The sequence below is a fragment of the Ahaetulla prasina genome, chromosome 1 (assembly GCF_028640845.1).
Source record: "Ahaetulla prasina isolate Xishuangbanna chromosome 1, ASM2864084v1, whole genome shotgun sequence".
In the NCBI taxonomy this organism is placed as follows: Eukaryota; Metazoa; Chordata; class Lepidosauria; order Squamata; family Colubridae; genus Ahaetulla; species Ahaetulla prasina.
This window is the reverse complement of record NC_080539.1, coordinates 97503199-97530610: the sequence shown is the minus strand read 5'-3', so window position 1 is coordinate 97530610 and position 27412 is coordinate 97503199. Positions and strand designations below refer to the sequence as shown.

The 27412-nt window shown below is 37.3% G+C and overlaps 2 protein-coding genes across 2 annotated transcripts in view; one reads left to right on the top strand and one right to left on the bottom strand.

Moving 5' to 3' along the window:
• Nucleotides 1-8735, top strand: part of TAB2 (TGF-beta activated kinase 1 (MAP3K7) binding protein 2) — a 55719-nt gene extending 46984 nt beyond the window's left edge. Inside the window, exons 4-7 of the mRNA XM_058169884.1 lie at nucleotides 3393-3553; nucleotides 4083-4176; nucleotides 5530-5610; nucleotides 6652-8735. Of these exons, the coding sequence (XP_058025867.1) occupies nucleotides 3393-3553; nucleotides 4083-4176; nucleotides 5530-5610; nucleotides 6652-6800 (485 nt within the window). The 3' untranslated portion in view covers nucleotides 6801-8735. The remainder of the gene's footprint in view (nucleotides 1-3392; nucleotides 3554-4082; nucleotides 4177-5529; nucleotides 5611-6651) is intronic.
• Nucleotides 8736-16124: 7389 nt separating this feature from the next.
• ZC3H12D (zinc finger CCCH-type containing 12D) lies at nucleotides 16125-25238 on the bottom strand. The gene is made up of 4 exons (XM_058169896.1): nucleotides 25031-25238; nucleotides 23747-24186; nucleotides 18897-19036; nucleotides 16125-16387 (listed from the first exon to the last, which is right to left on the bottom strand). The coding sequence occupies exons 2-4, from the start codon at nucleotides 24046-24048 to the stop codon at nucleotides 16149-16151; spliced, it is 681 nt and encodes a 226-aa protein (XP_058025879.1). The 5' UTR covers nucleotides 24049-24186; nucleotides 25031-25238; the 3' UTR covers nucleotides 16125-16148.
• Between the last annotated feature and the right edge of the window lie 2174 nt (nucleotides 25239-27412).

Sequence of the window (27412 nt, the reverse complement as noted above, 5' to 3'; positions counted from 1 at the left end):
TTCCTGGAGGTCTAGCCGCTCGAAGCTGATCGGACACTAGTGAAGTCCTATACTAGGACTTACCTAGTGGCATTGAGAAGCGGCGTAGCTCGCCTCCTCCCTCATTGCATCGGCAGATAACCGCCCGGCCGCCCTGTTTGGTGACTCGCTCCCTCCTTCATCAGGGGCGGGATGACCCGTTGCAGGACGGGCTGAGGAGTTTAACGGTTATCTATCGATAAAATCGTTCAACCGGGATGGTCTGGACCAAGATTGCGGTGATGCGGGTGAGACGCTCGAGGGTGGTCTTGGCGACATTATTTGGGATGAGTTTGACCCTGTGGCTCCCGAGGACATGGACAGGTTGCTGGGTAGGTTGAATGCCACCACATGTTTACTGGACCCGTGCCCCTCCTGGCTGGTGCTGGCCACTCGGGAGGTGACACGAGGCTGGCTCCAGGCGATTACGATCGCTTCTTTGGTGGAGGGTGTCTTCCCGGCCGCCTTGAAAGAGGCGGTGGTGAGGCCCCTCCTTAAGAAGCCTTCCCTGGACCCGGCTGTTTTAGGTAATTATCGTCCGGTCTCCAACCTTCGCTTTGTGGCGAAGGTTGTAGAAATATGGTGGCATATCAGCTTCCCTTGCACCTGGATGAAACTGTCTATCTAGACCCGTTCCAGTCCGGTTTCCGACCCGGTTACAGCACGGAGACGGCTTTGGTCGCGTTGGTAGATGATCTCTGGAGGGCCAGGGATAGGGGTTGTTCCTCTGCCCTGGTCCTATTAGACCTCTCAGCGGCTTTCGATACCATCGACCATGGTATCCTGCTGCGCCGGTTGGGGGGATTGGGAGTGGGAGGCACCGTTTATCGGTGGTTCTCCTCCTATCTCTCCGACCGGCCGCAGTCGGTGTTGACAGGGGGGCAGAGGTCGTCCCCGAGGCGCCTCACTTGTGGGGTGCCGCAGGAGTCGATCCTCTCGCGCCTTCTGTTTAACATCTACATGAAACCGCTGGGTGAGATCATCAGTGGTTTCGGTGTGAAGTATCAGCTGTATGCGGATGATACTCAGCGGTACTTTTCTACGAACCACCCCAGCGAAGCTATCGAAGTGCTGTCCCGGTGTCTGGAGGCCGACGGGTCTGGATGGGGAGAAACAGGCTCAAGCTCAATCCCGCCAAGACAGAGTGGCTGTGGATGCGGCATCCCGGTACAGTCAGCTAAATCCGCGGCTGAACATCGGTGGCGAGTCATTGGCCCCGATGGAGAGGGTCCGCAACAGGCGTCCTCCTGGATGAGCGGCTGTCTCTAGAAGAGCATTTGACGGCCGTCTCCAGGAGAGCGTTCTACCAGGTTCGCCTGGTACGCCAGTTGCGCCCCTTTCTGGACCGGGATGCCCTATCCACGGTTACTCACGCACTCGTGACGTCTCGCCTGGATTACTGCAATGCTCTCTACATGGGGCTCCCCTTGAGGGGCATCCGGAGGCTACAGTTAGTCAGAATGCAGCTGCGCGGGTGATAGATGGAGCCCCTCGTGGCTCCCATATGACACCTATCCTGCGCAGACTGCACTGGCTTCCTGTGGCCTTCCGGGTGCGCTTCAAGGTTTTGGTGACCACCTTTAAAGCGCTCCATGGCATTGGGCCGGGTTATTTACGGGACCGCCTACTGCGACGAATACCTCCCACCGTCCGTGCGCTCTCACAGAGGGTCTCCTCAGGGTGCCGTCAGCGAGGCAATGTCGTCTGGCGGCGCCCAGGAAGGGCCTTCTCTGTGGGGCTCCCACCCTCTGGAGCGATCTACCCCGGACTTCGTCAGCTTTCGGACCTTGGACCTTCCGCAGCTTAAAACATACTTATTTAATTGTGCAGGACTGAGCTAGATTTTAAATTTTGGGTTTTAAATTGGGTTTTATTTCTATTTTTAATTGGACGGGCTTTAGAATAAGTTTTTTAAATGTTTTATATTGTATTTATATTCTATTTATCTGTTTTTAGTGCCTGTAAACCGCCCTGAGTCCCTTGGGAGATAGGGCGGTATATAAATACGATTAAATAAATAAATAAATAAATAAATAAATTTATGCTAATCCAGTTTTCAGTCGATTTTCAAGAGACTTCATAGTGCTTTTAATTAAGATGTGGTTCCCAAAGCTTTACATTCTTTGTTAAAATGTTGAGCTTTAAGCTACAGGCAGATTACATTGAAGCAATTATTTGAAAATAATTAAACATAGATTTAATAAATTTCTTTGTTTTATGTTATTTTATCTTATTGTTATCTTGATAACAATACTGATAACAACATTATCTTTGTTGTTTTATCTTATAAAGAGGGCTATAAAATTTCATTAAAGATTCACAAAAGAAAGCTGTTTTTTTTATGTAATGAGGTAAAACTGAGAGATTCATCAGCATTATCCCATTTGTGGCTCTGACCACCTATCTTACTACAACAATAGTATGAAAGAGTTTGAGATACAGAGTTAGGGTTTTGTTTTTGTTTCGTTTTGTTTCTATGATAAGGTCATAACCTACTTTGAGAAAGCTTAGGACAAATTGATCACAAACGTTTGGAACTAGGATAAGGTTGGTCCCTGCTGGCAGAGAAACTGATTGGGAAGATTAATCAGTTAGGATTTGTAATGGGCATTGGAGAGTGAAAACTGAAATGGTGGGTAGAAGATGTGGACTGTTTAGGAGAGACAAGAGGTGAAGAACTTTCATAGCATAACATGTTCTTTTAAGGAATTTCATCATCAATGTCCCCTTGAGTCTTCTTAATCACTGTCTCTCTTCTTTAGAACAGCTGAGATCCCACTGAGATATTGTATTACTCCAACCTGCTGGGTTTTAGGAAGTTTTAGGAAACTATTTTTTTTCCAGCAAGCCTTAAGGGCAGATGTGCTATTCCTTTTGTAGTGTGATGTTTATTTCAATAGAATTTTTATTTTAGAATTTTGATTCAGATTGCTGGTTTATCATTATTTATGTATAATTCTTAATTGGGAAAATAGATGTAAACTGTTTGTAGTTGATAATAACTGAAATGGCATGTAAATTAATAAGTAAATAAAGAAAATCGGAAAGGGAGTGGGCTATAATTTGGTGACTAGGGCTGTATGGAAGTTTGTTCTTTGTAGATTAGAAAGTTAACTAAGAAAGCCAAAGCCAGGAAAATTTAAATTTCATATATTGATTAATTTAATAATGCACTTTGAATATCATATTGATTAGATTGTAATAAACTTGGTTTTTATGGTTTTTATAAGTCATTATTTATGTGTCCCTATGTTTCATATTGGACAAACTGGGAAATTCTCATATAATTGTTTGTCCTAGGACTGCACTGGGTTAAAACAAATGCTGTGAAGAGAACATTAAATTGGTTAAGATGGTATCTTAATGTTCTTCAGCTTTACTAGTACATCAGAAGGCTAGGATGGAACGGCTTCAACGAGAACTTGAGATTCAAAAGAAAAAGCTGGATAAACTAAAATCAGAAGTCAATGAAATGGAGAATAATCTAACACGAAGGCGGCTGAAAAGATCAAATTCTGCTTCCCAAATTCCTTCAGTAAGTCATCATTTCTGGAGATACAGAGTAATCCAGTATTACCATAAAATTAATATAAATCAAATCAAAAGAGCAGCTATTAAGTATACAATCTGCAGGATACGTGGTGAGCAAGAACAAATTGAGAAGTATGGTGATATTCAGAATACTATATTCAGGAAAATTAAGAAATCATATTGAGCACTTTTTCAGTCATCTGTGCTTAAACTCTCATATCTCTGTTATTATCAAGCCTGTTCTTGATATAATTATACCTAGGTAATATGTCTTTTATCTAGCCTTATATTTTTATGGAGCTTTCATTTATTAAAAGCTAAAATTTATTTCAGTATCTAAGGTTATGATTATGTGATCTAGGTAGTCATTAAATTGATTTCCAAATATTTAATTGGTTTTCAGCATACCCAATAGGTTGCCTGAACTGCTTAAAAATATTAAAAATGTTTATATAATTCTAACGATACCATCATCAACCAATAACCATGTCTTGTTATCATAGCCATGAAACTAATAATTCTGTGTTTTTCAGCTTGAAGAAATGCAACAGTTAAGAAGTTGTAACAGACAGCTTCAAATAGACATAGATTGCCTAACCAAAGAAATCGATCTTTTTCAAGCAAGAGGTATTGTATTAGATATATGAACAATCTTTTTACCTTTTAGTATGCAGGGTTTGAGGACAGCAGAATAGGGCTGTGCATACTTTGAAAATTACTATACTGTTTGCTTCAAGAGAGCAAAGCTTTATCCTATCAAAGTAACCAATTTTCTTCAGACTTCTACTGGAGAAAAAGCTGCTGCTGCTTTATGAGTTGCATTAAGAGTTGCTTCCTTAGAGCAATACTATAGTATACTTCTGTATTGGAAGCACTAAAGTACTTCCATGGTGAAAGGATTCAATTTGGTGTGATTAAAAATGCTTTATAATAGAATGAAAATCCTTAGCTGTGTAAATTACAAGTTCCTGTGTGTGTGTGTGTGTGTGTGTAAAAATTTAAAATTTACTAATATGTGGCCATATTCTATTGTGGGCAGAGATCTAATTCAATACCTGCAGTTAAATGCAGTGCTGGGACTTAGCATACATAGCCTTAGCATAGCATTCAGAATTTGGGATGGAGGAGAAAGAGGATATATGTTGTAAAAAAAATTCCTACTTAAAATCAGGCATAAATTCAGAATTGTGTCAGAATCAAAATTAAATTAGTTTTTTTACTATTTCAAAATAAAGTACAGGGTACAAGTTGGATACATTTTTTAATTTTTTTGCTTCATAATCATAGATATAGTCCTGGAAAAAATGGATCAAAGATTTGCATTTTTCCAATCTGTTTATCACTCAAAGAATTCCTCTTTTGGGTGTAATTAAAAGTGCAATAAAGTAAATTGAAATTAATACATTTTACCAATTTGAATGCGCCCAAGCAAACCTTAGTGTTACTGTATTTTAATTTTTTCATGCTTACTTAGAATACCAAATATTAACATTCAAAATGATTAAATTCAATGAGATGATATACTGGCTAGGTACTCAGGATGGGGTTAGCCACTGTTGTGTCTGTATTCTTAATTCTCAGTTTTAAATTTGCTATTTTTATTAGAAATTCTACTACACTACAGAAAAATTCCTGAGGAAAAATTTTTTTAGGGTTAGGTTAATAATTTAGGGCATTTTATCTATGAAAACATTTTTACACTTTTTAGTGAAAACAGTCTCTTGAGGTCACCTTGATTATCTTGAGGTAAATATTTTTCTCCGCATCCCCTTTGTATTATAATGTGGATGGTAGGTATGGGCTCATATATGAGTACACAAAGCCGGTGGATCTTATTAAATGGCCTCATTAGTTTCTTTTAAAACAAAGGAAAGCTATGCAATGTTACTAGTAATATCATGATCATAAATACCCCACTGCTTTCAGTTTTAATTGCCTTTTTTGTTCTAGCTCTGTATGATGTATGCTTCTTTTTTTCAGGACCACATTTTAATCCCAGTGCCATCCATAATTTTTATGACAATATTGGATTTCTAGGTCCTGTGGCACCAAAACCCAAAGGTAGTGCTAGTAGTTTTTTGTGTTGTTTTTTTCAAATCGTCTCTGGAATCAAACTGTATCATTTAACTTATTTTAGTAATATTTGTAATCTACTGTTGGTAAAAACTGTTGGAGATCTGTAGCATACAAATAATAACCCATCATATTCATTTGCTTTAATTATTCTTGTTTGTTTGTTCTTTCTTTTTCTTGCATCATCCCATTTTTTAAAGACAGGAACTAAGCAATCACACATACTGGGACATTTGATTTCTCTTCAATTTTAAACATGAGAACTGAGAAATTATTTTGGGATGTGCATACGTACTCCTTTCCCCCCTCAAAGACTGTATTTCTTTAGTATTGATGGTGCTGTGTTCTCTTTCTGATCTATCTCTGTCTTTTTTGATAGACTGAAAATAAGGGACAGATAGATCTTAGCAGAAGACTCAATCCTCTTGAAAAAGCATTGCCCTCCCCCAGTTTCTCCAAACCAGGGGTATACCAGCATTTCTTTTGCACCTCCCCAGGGGAAGTGGGGACCTTTTGTTTCATATTTTTTTCAGAGGTTGGGATATAAAAGCTTAATGCATTTGTTTTAGCACTTTTAAAACAACCATTAAAAACAAATCCATTAGCATGCTGCAGTTTCATATGACTTTGAAGCTTGTCAAAACCAAGACAAGAAAGAGGGAAATATGTCAAGTGCTAGCAATTTGTTTTACTACAAGAAGGTTCAGTACATTTCAAACAGGATCCTTTGTCAAGGGCCCTATGTGCTCTTTTTTATCATGGCTCTTGAACTTGCATATTTCTCACCTTGCATATGTAGCAATTTATTTGCTCTTGAATTATTAGTTAGACTTTAAAATCACAGTAGTGGAAATAATATTTGAAAGTTTTAATATGTAATCACTGTTGCTTACATAGAGTCTGTTTGGGTCAGATGGGCGGCTACATAAATTTGTTTATTAAATAAATAATAATTGGAAAAGGGGGACATACATTTATTTACTTCAGCTATTCATATTTGACCATTGTTTTTCCCCCTCCACACCTCAGCCGATCAAAAATCCGTGGTCAAAACACCAAAGACTGTTCCAGATACTGAAGAAGACGAGGGAGCTCAATGGAATTGTACAGCTTGTACTTTTTTAAATCACCCAGCCTTAAATCGTTGCGAACAGTGTGAGATGCCCAGGCATTTCTGAGCCAGGGAGGCTCACTTATCTTCTGTAAATCCAACTTCTGACTATGGTGTCATTTCCTTGGGATAAATAATCATTTATGCATAGGATTTTGTAAAATTGAACATGTGACAAGGTTTATTAGTAATGTTAAATGTCATGACACAGAGATAATACCTCAGTCTTGTGCTGCAGGCAACTGGAAATTCACCAGCTGGAAGGTGATCTCCTGAAAGAACTTGGTTACCAGCTGCCTGACATGTACATTATTACCAGATGCCCATAAGAATAACTCTCACCAGGTTCAGTGCTTTGGTGTTCCCAACAGTCTTTCTCCACAGATGTCACTACTGAATTTTGACAGGGGAAGGAATTAGATTGATAGCTTTTTTTGTTTTTGTAAAGCTTTCAGTAAAACACTACGTTCACAGAGGAAATGAAAAAGGAACAAACTGAAACTCTATTTGCTGCCACAGAGGGCCCAGGAATTATAGAAGAACTTCAGAAATGTAGAGGTACTCTTCATCTTGTCTTCCGGAAAGCAATTCCACATTGTGAAGACAAAAATCAGTACAATCATCTGAAGATGAAAAAAGATAACTGCATGCTTTGTCTGTACCATAGTCACCGTGAAATACCCCCAAGGCTTTTCCTACTGTACATAGTTCTAGAATCTTCTTTAAATGACTTTTCTTCACCTTTTATTATTTCTTGTATTTCTTAATGTATAGTGTAATAGTCTTTGTTAACTTTCTTTCCCCCTTTAAGTGATTATGCACGATTGTGATCCCTTTGTGTTAAAAAAAAGTTTTTGATCTGAGAGAAGCCGTGCCTTAAAACAGCGTTCTTGACAATGCACAAACTTGTCTGCCTCTTCTGTATGTTGCTCTTGTAAATGCTGGTAATCTGTGAAGACCTGCAGATGCAGCATGGTAAAAATGCAGGAAATGTTTGTGCTTTTAGTTCACTCAGGACACTGATTTTTACGGTGGGTGACACCTGGGTAATATTCTGCCTGGCAAAAAAAAGCACAAGAGAAATTGAGTCCCACCCCCAGCATATCTGCCTCTGATAGCCTTGCTTCATTTGCTGGGCATCTTTAAAACTCTCCACAAATAAAAAATACTGGGACTGGGAGGGAGGGGAACATATTTGAGTACACAGAAATAGCAGAAAATATTAATATGCTGATTGTTGGCAGCCAGTTCTTAAACCTGATTTAGTGGAGAATAGCAATAATTAGAATGATTTGAAAGAGAGCCTGGAAAAGAGAAAACAAGCAGACTTGAAGCCATGCCAAGCATCTCTTTTTTTTTATGTCCTTGTTTTTGAGGACTTCTATTCAGGTGGTTAGAAAACTTTTTAATTTGAAACCAAGATCATGGGTTTTTTTAATTTTTAATTTGCTCTCCTGCATACTACTACATAAATGATATGTCATCTCTCGGGATGAGGGGAGAAGAAGCAATGAACAGCAAAACTGTATTATGTATCTGCTCAGAATTAAGTGCCATTAATTTCAGTGAGACTTACTCCAAGGTAAGTGGATATACTATTGCAGCCTAAATGTAGCGAGAGACAAAGTAGACTGTCACCCACTGTAAATATTTGCCAGTGGACATCTTTAACAGCAATTTTACAAGTGGTCTATGAAAATATACAGATGCCTTTATTTTAAAGGCTTTGCATTTTTTTAAAACATGGGAATTAAATTAGTATCTCAAGTAATCAGTAAATTCAAAGTCCTTGAATTCAATGCATTATGTTATTAAAAAAAGAAGCTTTCTTTTTCAGCTTCATCTGCAGTTCTATGTGAAGATTGATAATTGAATTTTTACCTGTTTTATTAATAAAACATAATTTGGATATCTTGAGTTGATGGTTTTGTGATTTAGGTGGGTTAACTGTCTTTGTAACAGATAAGTTATTTATAAAAATTAAAAAATATATTGTAACATCTGTTTTGTGTCTTTTTAACAAGAAGTAACATGTTTTGTGTAGATATTCCTTAAATAATTGGTCAATGCTAGAATACATGATGATTCTGATTTCAATTTCAGACTCTGAAAGGTCTTTTTTTAGGTGTAAAACCAATAGCATAATTGCAAAACTAACCCTTGTTCAAATGTTACTACAGGTACTTTTAAAGAAAATAATCTGTGTGGTATCTGATATTTGCATTCTGGCACAATCCTTAATACTTATTTTTATCTGTTATATATTAATATAGGTAGTTTTCAACTTACAACCATTCATTTAACAATGATTCAGAGTTGTTGAATCATCGGAAAAAGCCATTTACAACCTGTCCTTACACTTATGATCATCATACCACCTCTGTGGTCACATGATTCAGGCTCTTGGCAACTGGCTCACTTGCGACTAGTTGTAGCATCCTGCAGTTATATAGTCACAATTTGTTAACTTCTCAACCAGTTTCTGACAAGCAAGGTCAATTGGGGAAACTGGATTTTCTTAAAAGACTGCATGGTTTGCTTGTTGACCATGTGATTCTCTTAACTGCAATTAAAAAATGGTCATAAAATTGGGTTTGGTCACATGATAACCCACTTTACAACTGCACCAATTTATAGTGGAAATTCTGGTCCCAGTTTTTATAAACCAAGGATTACTTGTATGGGAGTTGCTTTCTTTGGTTATTAAATCCTTATAAGAATCAGCACTGCCTGAGATGATGACAAATGTAAAGAATTATAGAATGAAATTTCAAAATGAGCACTTTTGTCATAGGGAATATAAGAGCACATGGACTTAGCCAATAATACTTCACATATTTGTATTATTTATGGACTGGTGTCATTTTCCAATAATAGGTAAGTTTCTGTTAATCATAATAGCAGTCAGACTCTATTAAGTCATAAGCTGAGAACTACCTGTAAGATACGGGATCTAGAACTTGGGTATATGCTAGTACACCTTTTCTAACAGCAGGGGGAAGAAATACGGCATGAAAAGAAAGGATCTACCGTAGTATTTTCCTCTTAGATGTACCTTGCCCCTTGAGTAGTAATCTAAACACCACCCCACCAATACATTAGCATTCCCCTATATGTCAAAACTTGGTTTATTTGACAAAAGAGATACACTAAATGTAATCGGTTTGTTTATTTTTATTTAAAAGCTGTCCTTCACTTTTCTACAAATAGATCTTCATGGTAGCTTCCATATTTATTTTGAATTAAAAAACAATATATCAATATAATTTGTTTGCGCAATTGTCCCACAAGCAGACAGTAAGTAAATTAGGAAGCAGTTGCAGAATAAGCCATTAAGACACATTATATTCCATCCATATTAAGGAATATAAGAAAAAATTGGAGCTTTCAAAAACAAAGAAATGTATCAAGTAAAATGTGTTTCGTGGGACAATATATTATCAGCATTGTTCCTGGCTGTTTATATTCGCATCAGCACTGTGGACTAATCTTAAAAACAACATAGAAACCTTTGAAGATTTTTTTAAAGCATTACTGAAATATATCAAAATGGAGGTTTTTGGATAACAATCCAGGTTATCTCCCTGTACTGGATCAGTTGCAGTTTCTGAAAATACCATATTCGAGGATGGTCCAGTAAATAACAAACAAAATCTGAGGGAAGGAATATTTGTCCAGGAGGTGTTGCAATTAATGCACCAACCAAGGGGGCGAACGTGAAGACACAAATGACACTTGAAGGCTTATTTTTTTTTCTGTGGGTGTTATTAAGGAAAAAAGGTATAAATGTATGCAATCATAAGCCCAATATTGTACTTGGAGTCCAATTAGTCAGAATGACTGAAAATGTATCCCTTGGTGATTGGGAGAACCCAGTTGTCATTTCTGCCTTTGCCTTTCTACTGCAAGACTAGAATGTCCGAGAAACTGAAGGTCCTTTACTGAACTCGGCTGCTCTCTTAAAGACTCAGCAGTGACAGCCGTGAATGGGAGACCACCAGGAAATCTCAGCAGTGACAGCCGTTAGAATATCAGATCTGTTAGAAAAACATCCTAGAAAAAGGCAATTGCAAATAACTCATGTTTTTGTCCTATTGTTGCCAAGAAAACTACAAATAGGATAGCTCAGTAAATAATAAACTAAACCTACAGGTCATATCTATGTAGTCACCAAGAGTTTACTTTGACTTGAGCCTAGAATACCTTTGTTAAACAGAAACCTTACCAAACGTAGATTGAAAAAAAGCCCTTGCTCAAGGTTTGATAAAAGAATAAGAAATTGTTGGGGAATGGTTAAACAGAAACATATATGAGGCTTCAGCTCTTAGGCATTGTGGGAAGTGCATGTAGGAAGGATCCAAATAAGAATATAAATTGTCTTCAACGGTTTGAAAGATAGGCTGTTTCTGGGGATGGCAACACAGGGCATAAATGTTTGAAACCAGAAAAACAAATTTTGTGTGCGCTTGTGTATATATCTATATATCTGTTTCTGTTCTTACCAGTTAATTTGCTGAAGTTGAATGTACCTTGTGTAAAGAAGACATGAGAAAACCTTCACCATGGTTTCCTATTAGGGAACCTACTATGCAGATTCCCATGCTTCCTAGCTAATGGTATAAAATTTCTCACTATGTCTGTGTTGGAGGAAATTAAGGCTTGGTTTTCCTGAAAATTTGGGAATGTAAGCCTTGGGGGTTGCTGGACATTTGCTTGCTGTTGAGAAAATGGAGTTTGAGCCAAATTCTGCTGAGACTCCACACCAGGAGGACAATTGTGTCTTCTGAGTGAGTTGGAATTTAACAAAAATAATTGGTCATAAGATCTGGTTTGCAAATGTCCAATGTGACCCATCTCCTCATACTTGCTATATGAAAATACCTCAGTTGAAGAATCTCTAGAATCCTGTTCTTCATTGGGCTGAGCCTTTGACATCTGCCTTGCTAAAAAGGAAGGTGTTTGTAAGGTCCGTATTCCTGATGCCTGTTTTCTACAACACCCCTGGAAGTTACACATTTCTAAACATGGACAGTCCAAACACCGGTTGTGATGAGACAAAAGTGGACCCTGGCTGTACCTGAAATAATGGTTTCTTGGGGGCTCACCTACTAGGGCTTCATATTTTATAGAGCCTCCAAGTATATTTCCAGAATAAGTCCTTGCAGTTAGAGAAGATGCAGTGAATTGTTCAGATACCGCTTCTGCGTATCCAATTTGACCATGTTGTAATAAAGTTAATGGAACCTGGTGGTTGTTCTGATACATGTTTGTCCAGTTGTTAGCTGAATCCATCTGGTACTCTCCTATCTGTTGTGGGACACTAGTGTGAACTACTTCTGAGCTGAGTGCTGTGCTGCTTCTGTTAATAGCACTTCTAGGACTATATAGAGATGATGGATGTCCACTCTTATTCTTCGTGGGATTTGTTCCCTTCTCTTCTTCAGTCGTTTGACTGGATAAGTAGGTTTTAGCTTTGACACGGAGTTCATCAGCTACAGAGAGATGGTCCCAGTTCAGTCTTTCCGGGTGGTAAAATTTGCACTTGATGCCATACGTGCACTTTTTGCCTGTGGAAAGTAAAATTACTAGATAATTGGCATGGAAGCAGAGTGGAGCATCTTGTATTTTTTAATTTTGTAAAAATAATCTTTCCGTATACAGGTAGTCCTCAACTTACAACCATTTATTTAGTGATCATATTCAGTTACAGCAACAGTGAAAAAAACTGACTCTCTCACAACCATCATAGCATTTCTGTGGTCACATGATCAAAATTCAGGTGCTTGACAACTGGCTTGTAGTTACAACAGTGGCAGAATCCTGGGATCACCTGATCACCATCTGCGACCTTTCCAGCCATTGTCCAATAAGTAAAATCAATGGGGGAAGCTGGATTTACGTAAAAATTCAATGATTTGCTTAACAACTCTGGCCAAAAGGCCATAAAATTTGGTGCAACTCACTTAACAACTGCCTTGTTTAACAATGGAAATTCTGGCCCCAGTTGTGTTCATATTTCAAGGATTATCTGTACTTTGAATTTATACAAATACAGAATAATGTTGAGAAAAAGTTCATACATTTTGGGGAAGATACATCTTTGAATGTCTAGGGAATATAAGATTTTTCTTGGGAGATTCACTTTGAGACTTCATGGCCATTTCTAGAGGTGCGCATAAAGTGAAAAATGTGTTTTGTTTCATGCAGAAAACATATTGTTTAGCCAAACCATTCTGGGAGGATTATGGTTTGGTTTGGCCAAACTGAAATCTGGAACTGGTTTGGGTTTTTCTGTGTCTATAATGTCAGATAAGCTGGGTGCTTGCTATTTTGAAAGTTGTAAATATCTGAATATGCAAATAATGTGCAAATTATCATGAACTGTTGTGGAGGAAAGCCAGTGTTTTAGTCTTGTTATTTTTGTAACCGGTTTCATTGTAAATCTTGCAAACTAAGGGACTGAGCATTGAATGAAACTTACCATAAGGACAGAGCTGCCATTTTGAATCACGGAAAAGAAGTTTTTTGCTAAGAAAATTGTCCAGAGAAGGTCCATGTCGGCCCAAAGGATCATCAGGTGGCATGAATCTAAAAATAAATAACAGAAATTACTGAATCAACATTGTCATGATTTTCTTATATATGCTGCAGTTCACAACATACTTCATATCTAAATATTCAAACCAATGTCCTCATAGAAAAAATACCTGCAAATATACATTTGAACTCTCAAACAAGTTTTGGATATTTATGTATTTCTAAAGCCATCATAAATTAGAATATTGGAAATAGCCAATCTGCATGGGGCAAACCCTTTGAAGCTATAGATATAGATTGTAAACTATTATAAACCTAGTTAGTGACCACTCCATCAGAATAAATGTTAGCTAATATCTGCCTAGTTAGCTGGTTGCCCATTTTTGCATTTTTACCTCAGCAGGCAAGTTAGAAAGATTTAAGATAACACCTCTGAAAACCAGTACAGTACTGATAATATATTATAATACACTGATTAAAGTATTGTTTAATATTGGGGAAACTCAATTCAAGCTTCTATTCAATCTTTGAGCTCACGGTGTGATTTTAAGTCACTTTTCTTAGCCTAATTCACTTTATAAGACTACTATGTGGGTAAAAATGAGGACAACACATGTACAGCAGAAAAATATGTTCCAGCTGTGTGGAAAAGGGAACAAAAAATTGACTAAATGTTTATTATAGCCACAGTCTCTCAATTTTGCAAATTATATCTATATTGATTCAGGGTAGCAAATAAAAGTCCAAAAGTTTCTTGTTTCCTTTTATTCATGCCCTGGGTTGGATCCAGCAAAAACTTCAGCAGCCAGAAAAGTGTCTTCTATTTGCAGAATGTTTTTGACTCAGTGGGGCCTTTTCCTTGGCTCAATAGAATTAGCAACCTTCACCAACCCACCAGACCTTTGAAGTCCCTAGGGCCATGGAGAACCAAATGAGGACAGCAAAGTTAGACAGGGCATTGGCAAAAATAATTCCTTCCATCAGGAGGAGGAATTTGGGTGGAATTCTGTCATACTCCTGGTCTGCTATCATTTGATGGTTTAAGAACACGCATGAGCCCAGGCATGTCCAGCCTGCAGCCTGCAACTACCTGCAGCCCGGGACAGCTAGGGATGTGTCTCCATAAGCTTGCAATTAAAAATATTTAAAAATATATTTTGTTATTGACTACATTATATATTTTATACACGGCCTCTGCTCAATGTAGCCTGGTCAAGACAAAAGGTTGGTCATATCTCTGCTACCTGATCTCAAACAGTGGGCCACTGATTTAGAGATGCAAGCAGACTTTCCAGTTCTATCCGGAAATACCTTCTTGAGCCATTCTGTACATCTTCTGCAATCAGCTAGATATCTTAGCTACATAATAATCACAAAATCCAGAAGAGATTTCTCTTTAACTAAATTCAGTGCCCTCTCAAAATCCAGTATTTGAGGAAGATCTGAAGGATACCCGTTTAAACAGAAACTGTCCATCCAGTGGAAGAATAATTGAAATGATAGAACACAATATTATGTGTTAGCCCTCTCTATGTAAGTGTTTGACCGGAATTATTTCCATAACTAACCATCCAAGTTGTTCTGATCTGTTTTATCTTAAGTTGTTATTTTTAGATCAATCTGATTTTATTTCCTTAAAATTATAGACCAATCTCTCTGTTAAATGTAGATTATAAAATATTTGCTACTATTATCGCCAATAGATTAAAGAAAATTTTGAATGATTATATACACTCAGACCAAAATGGATTCCTTCCAGACAGACAAATTAGAAACAATTTAAGAATAATTATGGATAGTTTGGAATACTATGAAGCTCACCCAGAGAAACAGGTAGCCCTTGTTTTCTTGGACGCCCAAAAAGCATTTGACAATCTCAATTGGCAATTTATGATTCAACAAGTATATGATATGAATTTTGGCACCAAATTTGAGAATATTATAACAGCAATATATTCGATACAAAAAGCAAAAATTATAATCAATGGAGAAAATACCCAAACTTTAAATATAGAAAAAGGAGTTCGACAAGGCTGCCCCCTATCCCCTCTGCTCTTCATACTTTCATTAGAAGTATTACTAGAACGAATTAGACAAAATCCAGAAATAAAAGGATTGAAAATCAGAAGTGAAGAATATAAACTGCAAGCATTTGCAGATGATTTGGCTTTTATCATTGAAGAACCACTAGAGAGAGGACAAGCACTAATTAAGGAATTAGAAAGATATGGAACTGTAGCAGGGCTGAAAATTAATAGACAGAAAACAAAACTTCTACCAAAAAATTTAACAGAACCACAAACAATAGAACTGGAAAGATCACTTGGACTTCAAACAACAAGAAAAATCAAATACTTAGGGATATGGTTGTCAGCACATTGCAAAGCAATAAAGGAGAATAATTACAACAAATTATTACAAGAAACAAAAAAAGATTTAGAATTGTGGAAGAAGATGCAGCTGTCACTATTAGGAAGAATAGCAGCCGTAAAGATGTCTATACTACCAAAATTCCTATATTTGTTTCAGACTGTTCCAGTCAAATTAGAAAAGACCTTTTTTAATGACCTGATTTTATTTCCTTGACTATATCCATGTATTGTTTTACAGTTTGTATAGCACACCGTAATATTTACTCTTAATACTTTTTAGATATTTGACAGCAATTATATTTTTCCTTTTTTGTTCTAATTAACCATGATTTTGTTCTTCATCTGCTGGTCTGTGACCGAAAAAAGATGGATTGATTGATCAATTGATTGTCATGCTCCTGTTTGTGAATTTTAAACTTTAGATCTTGCTCCTTGAAATCTGTACTTTATAACATTAGAATTCAGCTAGATCTTGACGAAATCTTGTTTGCACGCATACCAGACTCTTACTTGTCATTGACGAAAGAATACATGAGCAGTCGTTGCTCAATGAACCATTTCCACTCGGGGTTTTCATTCTGCAGATCTCGAAAGTTGTCGTTGGAAACAATGACGCCGTCTTGCTCATAGGCCAATTTAACAATGTAGCGATCATCATAGCACATCATTCTTTTGCCCTTTATTTTGCGGGATGGTGTGTAGATGAGAATTGCTTGCTTGGCCAAGCTTTCAAGGATATGCAGATCTAAAGTAAAAATGGGGCAGGAAAATGAACAAATATTACCAGACACACACATACAGAGAAGAGTTGTATGCAGAAATGGAAGATAGAGTTCAAAATATCAGCATTGAACAAGGAAACAAAAACAGCTTGTAATGTTTTCATTCAGAATACAGAATAACAGAGTTGGGAGAGGACCTTGCAGGTCTTCTTGTCCAACCCCCTGCTAATTCTTCAAGTGCATGTATTTATAAAACACCATGTCGGTGCCCATTTAATTTGGAATAAATCCGAATGCTTCCCATTTAATTAGAATATGAACTGAAATGTAAATTGTCTGGTACATTGTGGTCTCCCAAATGTTCCTGAATATAAATTCTAGCTAACCTGGTCAATGATGAGAGATGCTAGAAGTTCAGGAACACTTGAAGGATCACACATTCCCTGTTTAAACATTGCTTGTTTATTATGTTTATTTTATAAACTGACCCCATATGTTATATACTCAAAGTTGGCTTGGAATCTAGGATAATTCAACAACTATTCTCACATCTGGGAGCTGAGCAGCCTAGAAATTTTACAAATTAAGTTGGCATTGGGTACGGAAGTGCAGATACAGCTGAAGGTCATGAATATGGATATTAAAAGGTAACCTGTCCACAAATAAGCACTTTAGTGAGGTAGTAAGTGAAATACTGCCTAACAGAACAAGCTCTTGAGAAAATTATGTAAAATTCTACTATAAACAGACAAATACTAGTTGAGCTTACAGTGAGGAACAATGTACTACACTTCCTCTGCAATGTAATATTTATAGAATATTCTAGATACATTGCCTGATACAGGTAGTCCTCGACTTACAACCACAACTGAGTCCAAAATTTCTATTGCTAAGCAAGACAGTTGTTAAATGAACTGTGTCCCATTTTACGACCTTTCCTGCCACAATTGTTAGGTGAATCCCTGCAATTGTTAAGTTAGTCACATGGTTGTTACATGAATCCAGCTTCCTCACTGACTTTGCTTGTCAGAAGGTTGCAAAATGTGATCACATGACCTGGGACACTGCAACCTTCATAAATATGAGTCAGTTCCCAAGTATCTGAATTTTGATCATATGACCACGCAGAAGCTGCAACGGTCATAAGTTTGAAAAATTGTCACAAATCATTTTTTTTCAGTGCCTTTATAACTTTGAACTGTCATCAAATGAACTTTTGTAGGTCAAGAACTAACTGTACTTTGAAGTCCACTGTTATTTTAGGCTTCAAAATAAAATGTATCTTATAAGTTAAATCTACATATTTCTACCTTATGAGCGTAAGTTGTGAGCTAATTGATTGATGTCAGAGCAGTAGGGGGTTTCAAATCCCGGTGCTACCAGTTTGCTATCGGTAGCGCGTGTGCATGCACGCTCACTTTGCAAGTGTGCAGCACTTCTGCGCGTGCATGGAGCATTTTTGATGACGTCTGAGTGGGTGGGTGGAGTCTCCTGCCGCCGCCACTACTGTTTCGCCCGAACTGAGGCGAACTGGGAGCAACCCACCACTGTGTCAGTCTCTGAGAGTCTGAATTCTATATATTCAGTAATATATTACTGAATATATTCTATATATTACTGAATAGAATAGAATAACAGAGTTGGAAGGGACCTTGAAAGTCTTCTAGTCCAACTCCCTGCTTAGGCAGGAAACCCTACACCACTTCAGACAAATGGTTATCAGTGGTAGGTTTCAAAAATGTTTACTGGGTGTGGCTTGGTGGGTGTGGCAAGGAAAGGATACTGTAAAATCTCCATTCCCACCCCACTCCAGGGGGAGGTTACTGCAAAATCCCCATTTCCTCCTCAGCTGGGATTTGGGAGGCAGAGAATAGATGAGGGTGGGGCCAGTCAGAGGTGGCATTTACCGGTTCTCCAAACTACGCAAAATTTCCACTACGGTTCTCCAGAACTGGCCAGAACCTTCTGAAACCCACCTCCGACGGTTATCCAACATCATCTTAAAAACTTCCAGTGTTGGAGCATTCACAACTTCTGGAGGCAAGTTGTTCCACTGATTTAATTGTTCTAACTGTCAGGAAATTTCTCCTTAGTTCTAAGTTGCTTCTCTCCTTGATTAGTTTCCACCCATTGCTTCTTATCCTACCCTCAGGTGCTTTGGAGAATAGCATGACTCCTTCTTCTTTGTGGCAGCCCCTGAGATATTGGAACACTGCTATTGGTACAAAGGAAAAAGCATACTCTTGCTAGTTTTTTCAAGTTACAGTTATTGGTAAAATAAATGAATAACCAAGCTAGCTGTTTCTTGGACAAAAATAATAAGAACTTTATTTGTTTAAATATTTGAAAACCAGTAGCTATAGCAAAACTGATTTGGAGTGGTTCTAATTGTTTTTTCTGCCTTATTCCTTTGTACTTCCATAGAAGCAGTGTTCTGATAAATATTTAATCTCATTGATTGCAGTATGAATTATTTAATGTACAACTGGGAACCAATACTTCCTATTGAAAATCTGTTGGATCTGTTCATACCTGTAACAGGGGTATCAAATCGAGACTGTTCCTTTCTCCAAGATGGAACGAAAACTTTGATGTACTGGTGACCTCTTTGTTTGAACCAGTCTACCACCAGCTGAATTCCTAAGCATGAAAACACTTCTTTGTTTCCATGACTGGAAAAAATGAAAAGTGATTATTTTTGAATGTTAGCAAGATACAGTACTTTTTAATGGCTTCTGCCGTATATCATATGCTGGATTTAAATGAGTTCTTGTGCCTGGCAGCTAAAATTTCTGGCAACTGGGAATGGCTTTTTTCTTTTAAAAATGGATTTATTTCATTCAATACTGACAACCATTTCCTAGCTCAAAATGTGTCTAAAAGTATTTCTTTTTCTCACTGTTGTGTAATGTCAATATTGATTTTGATGGAGGGACCATCAGTTCCCTAAAAGGCAAAATATATCTGATATATTAACATATCTGCTTGTTCCTGCCCATAATGCCAATGATATTTTGTAGATCTATCTTTTAAAAGCACGGTAAAGGGAGAAGACTGTTATCTTAGTCTATCTCCCAAATCTTTTTGTTATGAAGCTTTTGAGAAGGATCCAAAGTTAGCTATTATTTCACATTCTACTGACCTAGAAATCTATCTGGATGCAGGGCCAGTAGAAAAATAGAAAATATATTGATCTAGCAATGGAATTATAATAAGATGTCTAATATTCAGGATTGGATCTGATTTGAATAATCTCAAAAACGTTCTTAGATGCCTGGCACCCAACTCTACAAAAAGATGCCTGAAATCAAACTGTTGGCAGTAAAATTTCTTTCAGCCTGAAGATGTTTACTTGAAACAGAACAGAAATAGAACAGAACTGAATATCAGAGTTGGAAGGGACCTGGGAAGTTTTCTAGTCCAACTACCTGCTCCCTCTATACCATTTCAGACAAATGGTTGTCCAATCTCTTCTTAAAAACTTACAATGTTGGAACAAGTTGTTCACTGATTGTTCTAACTGTCAGGAAATTTCTCCTTAATTCTAGCTTGCTTCTCTCCTTGACTACATAAGGTACTTGTGTATTCTGCATGAAGTAGAGTTTCTACCCAGTTTTTAATTATCTAGACTCTATCAGATACATGACTATTTAAAAATGCTGGATTTTTAATGCTATGCTATGGCAACACCTAGAATCCTATAAGAGCAGAATCTTATATAATTGACTTAAAATTATACTTAAATTAATTGCATATAATTAATGGAACTTCTCCCATATTCATTGATTCCTTTCTTTTTAAAAGAAAACATGATACAATGGGAATTCGCATGTTGGGCACAGTAGAGGGAACCAGAAAGAAATAAAGAGAACACTATAGACATAAAATAAATAACACTAATAAATAAATGGAGAGGAACACTTAAATATTAATTAATAACACAAAATGGAACAAAATACCATAACAACGGACAAATCCCACCAGACTTGAAATCCTAGGCTTAGAAAACTTGGAACTCCGTCGCCTTCGACAAGACCTAAGTTTAACTCACAGAATCATCTATTGTAATGTCCTTTCTGTTAAAGACTACTTCAGCTTTAATTGCAATAATACTAGAGCAACCAATAGATTTAAACTTAATGTCAACCGCTTTAATCTAGATTGCAGAAAATATGACTTCTGTAACAGAATCATCAGTGCTTGGAATACTTTACCTGACTTTTGGTTAAAAGCTTTAACCAAAAACTCTCTACTATTGACCTCACCCCATTCCTAAGAGGACCATAAGGGGCGTGCATAAGCGCACAAACGTGCCTACCGTTCCTGTCCTATTGTTTTTCTTTTCTTCTTCCTATATACATATATGCTTATACCTCCTTATATTTACCCATATATGTGTTTATATATTATATAATATTTTTGTATGATACCTACATATATTGTTATGACAAAATAAAAAAAATAAAAAAATAAAAATAAATTGAAGGCTATTTTTGAACAATGGATCCAGAAGTTAATTTTAGAAATGACTGCCATTATAGATTTAAAATTACACTTAAATTAATGGCCTATGATTAATAGGATCCCTTCTTGTGTATTTATTTATTCCATTCTTTCTTAGAATTCTCAGTTTGGGAACAGCTTTTTCACTGAAGCAATTTGTATGCCATCTACTCCCTGGACTCCAGGTGGCTTCATATAAAATAAACAAAAATGTTGAGAAAAACCCAGAACAAAAAGGAAGAAGCAGGTTTTTTTTTCTAGTTCGTTTTTCTTGTCTTCATGGAAATCTAACCAAGTAGGCAATAATTTCAGCAGTAACCCACAATTACATAGTAAATCTACTTAATTTCTTCTATGCTGTGAAAGTATATATTCAAAAATCCTAGAGTAAGCTAATGGTTACGTTGAATATTCTGAATATTAGTTACTGCTTCTATTATATTTTATAGAGTAAAATTCACTTAGTCAAGTTTGATTACTGACAGCTTCAAGGACATTTCAGTGCGGTTTTCTTGGCAAAAATATGAAACTCATTTGCCGCTGGCTTCTGAGGTGTTTTTAGGGCTAGGGCTTCCAAACAGAAACTAAATTGAACCCTGTTTAGGTGCTGCCACCTAGCTGAGCATCATATGTTATACATATTTTTCCCCCAATTGTGCAGCAATTTCCTGTGGCTTACCTATTTGCATGTATATCTTTCTAATCTAGAAAAAGTTCAGCCTAGCTGGCACTCCAGTTCCTATGGCATGGATCAGGGGTCTCCAACCTGGGCAACTTTAAGCCTGGCGGACTTCAACTCCCAGAATTCCACAGCCAGCATGGACCAAGGGGAGATGCACATAGACTTGTGATGGATGAAATCCATTGTCAGGTTATCAGAAGCTGTTGGTACCCTACTTGGATTTAATTGTACCAAGACTTTATAGTGATTTTGGTATGCGAAGTAATTAGAAGTCTGCTATTTGCTTAGGGAGACAAGCTCCCTAAGACAATTTGCTAATATAGAGCAGTACAGTCATTATTTGAGTAGTAAGCTAACCATAACTGGCTAAAGAAGGCTGGTGTTGAACAAAGTGGTTTTTCATTTCCTTTAGTTTTACCAACGGGGTTTTTGCACATTCACTAAGCAAATTCACAGAGCTTTTTGATTCCTAAACATAGGAGCTTATTGTAATTGCCCTGTTAGATACATTCTGTTTGATATTGGAGTCCCTAATATCCCCTCCGGGGGTTGGTTGTTCCGGGTTTTTTCAGACAAATTGTAAAATCCTTGTTGACTCTCACACACAGGTTACTGCATTTTCCTGAGAATCATGGACTCCACTCTGAAGGGAGAGCAACTTTTTTATATGGTCACCTATGCTGGTTAAAGAGATGAGTCAGAAGTAATTTACTCCAACTTTTAGCAATGTCTTGATTAGGTGAACTGCATTACTCATTCTGAGGCCATTAGATGTGTTAGATTATCAGTCACATCATTCTCAGCAGATGGGATCAGGCGGGTGGGAGATTATGAGACTCATAGTCCAGCAGTTGCCAGTTTGTTATTACTATGAGTATTTCAATTCGTCAAAGCTGTGTAATTGCAGAACAACTCAAGGCAACGTACAATTTAAAAAAAAAAACATCATAAAAGCAAACAGAAAAATTATAGGTCAATAATTTTATAAACAAAAAAGTTAATCTAGCAGTGTTGTTAACATTACGTTGTGTGGGTTTTGACTCCAGCATAGCTAGCTGGGAAATTCAGGGAGTTGGAGATCCACGGATCTTAAAGTTGCCAAGTTTGCTCAAAGGTACATCAAGGACACACAAAACTGTCATGCAAATCTGAGAAAGGATCCGGGCATTCTGCCTAACAATCCAGGAACTAATGTAGCAGGTAGACTGAAGTTTCACCTTAGAAGAGTCCAGCCTTGTGAAACTCTCCCTTCAATGTACCATGGTAAGAAAACTTAACAAAAATTGATAGTGCCAGGACAGAGGTGGGTTTCAGAAGGTTCTGACCAGTTCTGGAGAATTTTGAGTAGCTCAGAGAACCGGTAGTAAAAATTCTCCCTGGCCCCACCCACATCTATTCTCTGCCTCCCAGTTCCCAGCTGATAGGGAGGGAATGGAGATTTTACAGAATCCTTCCCCTGCCACGCCCACCAATCCACAGCCACAGAACTGGTAGTAAAAAATTTTGAAACTCACCACTGTGCCAGGAGCCTGCAGCTCAGTACAGCTGGAGGGCACCTGATTCTGAAATCAATGGAGTGATGTGTACATGCATACAACATCTATTCTTTCTCCACCCCAACCCTCTATTATATTTAAATTTAGGTCACAGACTCTGCAGTCTCTTTCCTGTGCCACCCGCCACACTCTGGTTTTTGTCATCAGGAAATCTACAAAAGCAACAGTGAAATCTGTGGTCATAAAAGGATTTTTATCTTTCCTTGGATTTTGTAATAAAACAGCAGCAGTTTAATTGGCCTTGGGTGCAGATCTCCCTGAGATAGGATGCCTGTAAGTTTAAGAAATGTGCATAAGTGGATTTTGAAAAGAGAGCCTGTCTGCATGCGTGGTTATTTAATCTCCTCAGCTACAATTTAGATAAGATCAGTTCCCACATGAAATGTCCTTCCTGGGTTCCTTATTTGAATGTAGCACATCTTCATGCTGTTGTAGCTCAAATGCGTTAGAGAAGAACTTCATGTCATAAAAGTTCAAATGCAACACAATCATAACGTTAATACTATGCCTTCCTGAAAAGAGGAGTGGTCACCCCAAGAACCCTCAGTTGCATTCAGCATATTTTAAATCTTGACCTATAATATTCTAGGACCGCAGAGCAAATAGAAGCTCTTGAGACAACAAAATGGAAAGATGCTTGCCTCATTGCAACGTTGCTCCCATCGATTACAATAGGCCTCAAATGATCAGCCGCCTCACTTGGTTCCTCAGTAGAGACCTGGGAAAATGGGAGAGACCCTGGTACTCCACGATCAGCAAGATTGGGCTGAAAACACTGTGTCCCACTCTCACTCTTCCGCGGTCTCTTTCCCATGAGAATCAATTCTTGCAGCAAATCATTCTCTGAAGCCTCTTGACCTAATTTCTCCAGCACTTTGCACACCTCCTTCTTGCTATAGCCCAGCTTATGGAAGAATTCAAACTTGTTCTGTTGGGCTTCCATGTTTGCACAAAGATAGGAAATCCTGCAGGATTAGTACTTTCGAAATTGGAGAATCAGATGATGAGGCTGGGTGCAGAGAATATTTGTGCCGCTTTTAATCAGTAATAATCATCCACTGTAGCAAACTGAGAATATGTCCTTTAGAGAGAAAGAGAGAAAACAAACACAAAAATAACTATTTGGTGACAATGATAAATTAAAGAAGTGCCAATTAGATGATAAACAACTTCAGGATTAAGCAGTTTTTACAATATAAAATGTTTAGTTGTTGCAGAATCTACATTTTAAGAAAATTATAAAACCGAAGTATTGTTTACAAAATTACCAATACATCTCTATTATTTATCTATATCCCAACCTTATTATTTCTTTTATAAATAACTCGAGGTGGCAAACATATCCAACGCAACTTCCTCCTCCTATTTTTCTTACAACAACCCTGTGAGGTGGGTTGGGCTGAGAGAGAGTGACTGACCCAAAATCACCCAGTTGGCTATTAGCATATATTTCAAAGGAAATATCTGTATAATTTTAATAAACATAATAAAAATGTTTTCTATCCTAGAAGTGCATTGTTAGGCAACGCCCAACACTTCCCAATATCTAGGATTTGTACATATAATATTGACAGATGCTCAGAGACAAAAAACTCTTGGAAGGTACCTATTCATTTGAATCTCCCTTTTTCAAACTGATGCGCACTGTCAGAATTTGTAACTCACCTGATGAACCTGCAAGAAATAATCCTAAATCATTTGGAGGCCCATAAATTGTAAAAGGGTGATGCAGAGTTTTTGCTGATTAGGATTCAGTCTCCTCAAGGGACAATTTATCACACATCAATATAATGCTTTGCAAATATTGGATAAAACAAAACAACATTTCTATTTAGATTGCTCTTGAGTTAAAGAAAAAAAGCTCATGAGTATAAAATAGATTATTTACTTTACCTATATCAGATTGTGTTAGCCTCTTGACTTACCAGATGTGTGTTGCCTGTCTTGAGATGTTCTGAGCATCAGTCATTCTCTCTTATTAAATATAACCTCTGGGTAACCAAAATCCATCAGAACATCAGGTAATGTGCCTAAGATAGGTGTGCAAGAGTGACGTAGGCCAAATCCTGTGCATGTACATACGCAAGCAGAGGCTTGACTTCAGCCTTATCTCTGATTAAAACAATGAAAAACAACTTCACCAGGGAGCTGCACTGTGGTTAGCAGAGGACAGATACCATCTCTTTTGCTGGTGAAATAAATAACAAATGGTTAGCAATAAATAAACACTGTCCAGCGTTATTGAAAAAGAAAAGTATTATTGATAACTTGAGACCCTATTATGAGGTAGGTGGGAGACGTTGCTTTGATGGCAAGTTTAAGAACCCATTCCCGTTAAAGATCTCGGAGTTTTCATGTCAAATGATCTAAGTGCCAAAGCCCACTGCAACTACATAGCAAAAAAAGCTCTAAGAGTTGTAAACCTAATTTTGCGTAGCTTCTTTTCCAAAAACACCACACTACTAACCAGAGCATATAAAACATTTGCTAGACCAATTCTAGAATACAGCTCGCCTGTTTGGAACCCTCACCACATCTCTGACATCAATACAATTGAACGTGTCCAGAAATATTTTACAAGAAGAGTTCTCCATTCCTCTGAAAACAACAAAATACCTTAACCCATCAGACTTGAAATCCTAGGCTTAGAAAACTTGGAACTCCGTCGCCTTCTACAAGACCTAAGTTTAACTCACAGAATCATCTATTGTAATGTCCTTCCTGTTAAAGACTACTTCAGCTTCAATTGCAATAATACTAGAGCAACCAATAGATTTAAACTTAATGTCAACCGCTTTAATCTAGATTGCAGAAAATATGACTTCTGTAACAGAATCATCAGTGCTTGGAATACTTTACCTGACTCTGTGGTCTCTTCCCATAATCCTAAAATCTTCAACCAAAAACTGTCTACTATTGACCTCACCCCATTCCTAAGGGGACCATAAGGGGCGTGTATAAGCGCACAAAACATGCCTACCGTTCCTGTCCTATTGTTTTTCTTTTCTTCTTCCTATATACATATATGCTTATACCTCCTTATATTTACCCATATATGTGTTTATATATTATATAATCTTTTTGTATGATACCTACATATATTGTTATGACTAAATAAATAAATAAATAAACAAACAAACAAACAAACAAACTATTATGTAAAGAGAACCCGCAATCGTCTACAAATTTTGAGCTTCAGCTTCTAGAGGTCCCTGTGAGTAGAGGCAAATTCAGAGTTGTTGTTCTGCACATCCTCTTTTTCAAGGCAAAACTACACTGCACTTCTAAATTTAACTCATTATATCATGTTGCATAACCTTTGAATTCAACTAAATCCCAGACATATTTAACAAGCATCCCCCCCCTTCATATTTTTTATTCACTTGTGTTACTTTTCTCTTTGTAAAGGGAAAAAAGGCATTTTTTTTTCAATTTTCAGGCATAGATGCAGGTCTCACTCTCATTAAACAAATTATACGCAAACTAAAATGATAATATTTTCAAATATTTACTTCAACATACATTTTTTAGCACATTCATAGCATTTATGGCTGCAACAATTTTTGTGGAGCCCTGGGTGCTCTGGAGCTTGATTGTATGCTTGGAGATGTTTCTTTACCAGACTAAGTAATCTCTTCAGGGCTAGAAGTAAGTGGGGTTTACTCTCTGTTTATATAAAGCACCTTGTCCTATCAGTGTTGATGAGGGTATTATTTTCTCCTTGGTAGTTTTTTTATTAGGGTATCAATTACTGTTTGTTTGCCTAATGTGCAATTGTAGTATTACAGTATAAATATATGTAAATAGGTTATGGCACTCAGGTATTGGTATAATTTGCTGTCACTAGTATCGAAATATACAAAAAAATTGGTTTAGGATTTACATTAATATATTGTGTCCTGGAGGATTACGATATAGGGCAAAATTTGGTGTGGGCAATGTTCATTTTCACAAATTGGAGAAAAAAACCCCCAATGGATGAGATTGATCTATGTATAACTAGATCCAGATATACTGTCATAAAGACATCTTATTCTGTGACCTTTTAAAATTCCATGTAACTCTATGGGCTGCTAACTAGACATCTCGCTTGTAATTTTGGAGGGATCAACCCAGGGGTGAAATGTAAAATTTGTTACTACCAGTTCTGTGGGCGTGGCTTGGTGGTGGGGGTAATGTGACTGGGTGGGCGTGGCCATTTTTTTAACTTTTAAAAACATTTTTTCGGCCGAAGAGGTTGTAAAAAAATGCTTTTAAAAGCCTGTGATGATCAGGCAACTCAGCTGGAATTGCCAGAGGAAAAAAAG